Genomic DNA, 5,000 nt, shown 5'->3' with positions numbered 1-5,000 from the left:
ACTGTTTGGATTAAAAGTTGAAACTTGTGAGATCAAACATTGAAACTAGGATTAAATCAGTTTAAACTGGTTGGATTAAACGTTGAAACTTGTGAGATCAAACATTGAAACTAGGATTAAATCAGTTTAAACTGGTTGGCTTAAACGTTGAAACTTGTGAGATCAAACATTGAAACTAGGATTAAATCAGTTTAAACTGATTGGATTAAACGTTGAAACTTGTGAGATCAAACATTGAAACTAGGATTAAATCAGTTTAAACTGGTTGAATTAAACGCTGAAACTTGTGAGATTAAACGATGAAACTAGGATTAAACCAGTTGAAACTAGTTAGATAAAACTTTGAAGCTACAATAGTTGTATTAAACGTTGAAACTGATTAAACCGAACGTGAAAACTTGTTGGATGAAACATTTAAACTTTTACGTGAGAAATGATTGAGAGGTACGTCATTCATCCTTTTCTTTTCATTCAGATAATCTATTATAGAATAACGTTTTCCTTTTGTGTAGAACCACTAAACAAACATATGTTCTTGATGTTTTATGATTTGTTAATTACATTCTATTCAATTTAACTGACACTATTAAATGTTAATCCGGATGAATTTTACTCGATTAAAATGTTTCTTTGTTGTTAATTTTCATTCATTAGTGATAGTGCAAATATTATAAACATGAATTTGTTTATTTATGAATACACGCAATCCATTATTAGTAAATCTAATCTTTGAGCAATAATTATATGATATGAAAATGCCAATGACATGAAGGCTATATAATTTAATGTGAAAACGAGTTATATTACTAGACAGAACATGTTTTAATAAAATTGAATATTGAAATTTTTTTTTTCTACAGGAAATAAAGTTACATGTTGTGGAACGCATTACTTGGTCAATAATTACCATTTATTAAAACGCAGTAATCTTCAAATTCTGAATTTGTTATTTTTTTCCTTTTCAGTAAGAATATGTTCTGGTAATGAAGGCGTTAAATACTGTTAAGCTTTTTGTCAAGACTTGGTCGTGATTCTTCAAATCTTGGCCCTTAATCCCTTTTCCGTGCAAACTAATTGCACGAAAATGTTCAGGTTAAATCCACTTTTCCTATGTAGGATTACACAATACCCATGAAATTTTTTATTTTTGCGAGAAAAAAAGATTAAGGTTTTCAAGTAAAAATTCTTAGTGAAATTTCTGTTGTTTTAGTTATGTAGAAAGATCATATTTTGATTGAATATTTTACTAATTATAATTGTTGAGCGAGATAAATAATTAATTGTTTTTTCTCGTTAGTTGAATGACAAATAAAGAACATTGTTCATTCTTGTTTTCAAATCAAAATCTATTTTAAATCTAAGTAAAGTTTACGTCGTTTTTACTAAGAAAAATCATATTTTTATAGGATTTGTTTTCATGAATAAAAAAAAAAAATCACTGTTGTAAAATATATTTTAATGTTCCTTATTATTTGCATAAATCAAACGTTTATTTATTAAAATTTGTGATGTTTCTAGTTCTGAAATTAAAACTGTCCCATCGTTTTCTGAGTTGAAATTGTATTCCAAGAAAAATTGATGATATTCCAATAGTTTCTCTGGAAATATATGAAAATATTTTGTGACAGAAGCATGTATTATATATATATATATATATATATATATATATATATATATATATATATATATATATATATATATGTGTGTGTGTGTGTGTGTGTGTGTGTGTGTGTGTTTCATAATTCAACGGTCAGGTAAGAGATTGTATATAAAAAAAAAATTTACCGTATGTATGGATTTGATTAATTTGTGTATATTCCTTCTAATAGAATCGTACTTTTCTCTGTAATTTAGTAATCTGGAAAGAAAGTAAAGTTTATATTAGAATCAGGTAAATTTAGCCTCGTGTCAGGAAATAATAAAAACTTCAATTACCTTGACGATGAGCGAACATTTTTAATAAAAGGTTTCCTTCCTTAATCCTAAATTGAAATGAGTCTGATCCCAGTTCGCTCTGTCTTCAAAGGATTTAGATGTAATTAATTACCTAAGCTAAGACAGGTAAATCTCACTCGGTGATAATTGAGCCACAGAATGAAGAAATGTAACGGGGACAGGTAGTCGATGATTGGGTCAAAAGCTATTGTGGGGTGAACAATGTCCTTGGCAGTTGAATCGGTGGAACTTCAAAAGTTCAAATTTGCAGCGAATGTTTTTATGTTAAACAGACTGACATCGGTCTATCTTTATAGTTTATAAAGGAAATATCTATTTTAATGATGCTTCTGTTCCTAAAATATTTTATATTTTACAATCACTTTCTTGTACTTTATTTATTTCTTTATTTCCTTTCCTCATTGTGCTATTTTCCGTTGGAGCCCTTGGCAATATAGCTACCTGTTTTTCCAACTACTGTAGGGTTATAGCTCAGCTAGTAATAGTAACAATAATAACAATTAGCGTTGTAAGAATACTACCACCGTACATCCTGCGTGTCATAGACAGCGACTAAAAGGACAGCTACTGCCTTGCAGTTTTTGCTTTTTTAGCAAAAGGCTAGGCCCACTGCCAATAGCTGTGAAAACTGCTGCCTTACAGGTAGACTTTTAAGTCAAAGATTAGGCCTACCGCCAATTTGTGTGGTTGATGACTCCAAGGGCATGCGCTCGTTAAAACCCTCAGTCAAATTATAAGCATCAGGCAATCGACCGCTTCAATGTAACGATAACGATAGAAAAGAAGCATTATGGGGCGAACGTCTATTTTCATTATTTTCTCATTACGTTCCCGAAAGATTTGATCAAAATTAGTAATTTATTTATTGGATTTCATATGATAAAATGGAGGTTAGTTATAGTTTTTTGCATTTATATGCTTACAATATGTTCATTCCTTGTGATCCCCCGTTTGGGAATGATAATAAAAGAGAGAGATCATCCAGCCCCTGTGAGATGCCGGCATAGTTAAAGAATGAACAGGTACATACTGTACAGGTGACATATTCAGGTTCTTTTCTCTTGAGATATTTCATTACTCTGTGATTGGTAAGAGTAAGGAGGAATAGTTATTATTGAATCAAGCTGTTTAGGAACGAATGGTAACTGATTTCGATTGAATTTTTGAAAATTTTATATAAAATCTAAAGGTATTTGTTCCCTAGATTTTTTTCCTTGTTTATACTTTTGAATTAAACAAACTAAACGCTGCAAAGTATTGTTTTTATTTGTGTAAATACTGAGTGCCAAGATATTTCTCCTTCTTCAGAGTTTAGAATCAAGAGTACAAACCCAGAAGCAAACACTGCCAAGGTATTGTTTTTATAAGTGTTATTTATTAAGAAGAAATGAATCTTTAAACTCTGTGAAGTCCTTATTCATCGGTACCCTGTGGAGTAAATTGCTGGTAATTCATATGACACTTATGAGATATAATATACCATTTCAGTATGCGAAAGAAGATAGATTGCTGGATAGATAAATAGATTGATAGCTAAACGTATAGCGATTGATGAAGATTATATAGAAAGATGATGATAACTAGATGGCTGGAATAATAATTATACCAAAGAATAAAGAAAAAATTAGAATCATTGTAGGAACTATTAATATATTTTTTTTTTTTCTTTTTTTGCTTATTATGTTTCCTGTGTTTACTGTACTTCTTTACTAGGTGAACATCCCCGAAGAGTTCCTCGCCCGATTCGCTCGCTCTGACTCCAGACCTGATTCACCAGCGCCAACGCTCTTGGTTCACTCGTCCCGATTGGCACCATTCAGGAGGTGAGCCTTTTATTCATCATGAGTACCTCTAGAGTACTATTTTATGCATGAATGATGACTACTTTTTTCTGATACAACTTTCTTCTATGATAAGTAATTCCTTTAATAAACACAAATACATATTGTTGCCTATCTACTTGCAATGTACAAGTAAATTTATTCTCTTTTCCCATCTCAGTCTTTTTTATCTATCATGAATAGCTCTAGAGTTGTAGTTTACCTTTGTTTTACAAACATTCCCCATATTTTATGTAACAAACATTTTTTATTTCAAGTAATTTATTGAATTAACATAAACACATTTTATGTACTTGCAGTATAAGTAACTTTATCCTCTTTTCTCATGTCAAGACACTTTTTCAATAATTGTGAAAACATTTGTTTTTTTGGTGGGTCTCTGAAAACCCAGTTTAAATTTTCAAAAATACAGTTTTTCGTTTCAAGAATAATCCCTTTCATTTCAATTTTAGTAAATACTCCTTTATCATTTAATGTGGTACGCCTTTTTAACGTTTGAATTATACTTATTTTGAGTATCCAAAGACTATACTACTTATTTTGTTATGCATAGTCTTACTTTTCATACTTGACGAATACTCTCTTTTCCTCTCACAGTTATATTAACTTTAATGTTACATGATGCTTTTAAGTAGAAGAGTAGCTAAATTAAAGATATCAAATAATTAAAGTAAGGATGGGGTACTCAAGGTAAAATCAAGAAGAAACGAGATTATGAAACTCTCTCTCTCTCTCTCTCTCTCTCTCTCTCTCTCTCTCTCTCTCTCTCTCTCTCTCTCTCTCATAAGTGCGTCAAACCAAAGGTTTCGAATCCAACCCTTTTATTTATCTAAGCAATTTCGCTCCCGGGACCAGATCCCTTCTAGATCATTTTCCACGGGTTCAAATCCCTTTAACGTCCATCAAGGAACAGCTCCAAGGCGCTCCAGTGAGCAAGCGGGTCCCATCGTTTGCGTGTTTGAAAGTAATTTCAAGCACGCCATTTAAGCAGTATATTCATCCTATCTGTACTATAATAATCTTCCGTGTTTTCTTTGACTCGATGCCTTTTTGTTCTGTAACATTGTTTGTTGCATTTGAATTTTTGTCTCCTGTTCTTTTTTCTTCTCCAATTTTTAAGCTCGCTTGTTTCCTAGTTTGTGTACGGTATTTTTTGCTTTTTTTATATACTTGTTGCGATTAAATGTTTCTTTTGACTATGTT

The 5,000-nt window shown here is 31.2% G+C and overlaps 1 protein-coding gene across 1 annotated transcript in view; it reads left to right on the top strand.

Moving 5' to 3' along the window:
• The window catches only part of LOC137658248 (uncharacterized), a 100,017-nt gene that overhangs the window by 10,214 nt on the left and 84,803 nt on the right, over positions 1 to 5,000 (top strand). The window contains exon 3 of the mRNA XM_068392926.1: positions 3,670 to 3,779. Within this exon, the coding sequence (XP_068249027.1) occupies positions 3,670 to 3,779 (110 nt within the window). The remainder of the gene's footprint in view (positions 1 to 3,669; positions 3,780 to 5,000) is intronic.

The sequence above is a fragment of the Palaemon carinicauda genome, chromosome 19 (genome assembly GCF_036898095.1).
Source record: "Palaemon carinicauda isolate YSFRI2023 chromosome 19, ASM3689809v2, whole genome shotgun sequence".
Taxonomy (NCBI): domain Eukaryota; kingdom Metazoa; phylum Arthropoda; class Malacostraca; order Decapoda; family Palaemonidae; genus Palaemon; species Palaemon carinicauda.
This window is presented reverse-complemented; position numbering and strand designations above follow the sequence as displayed.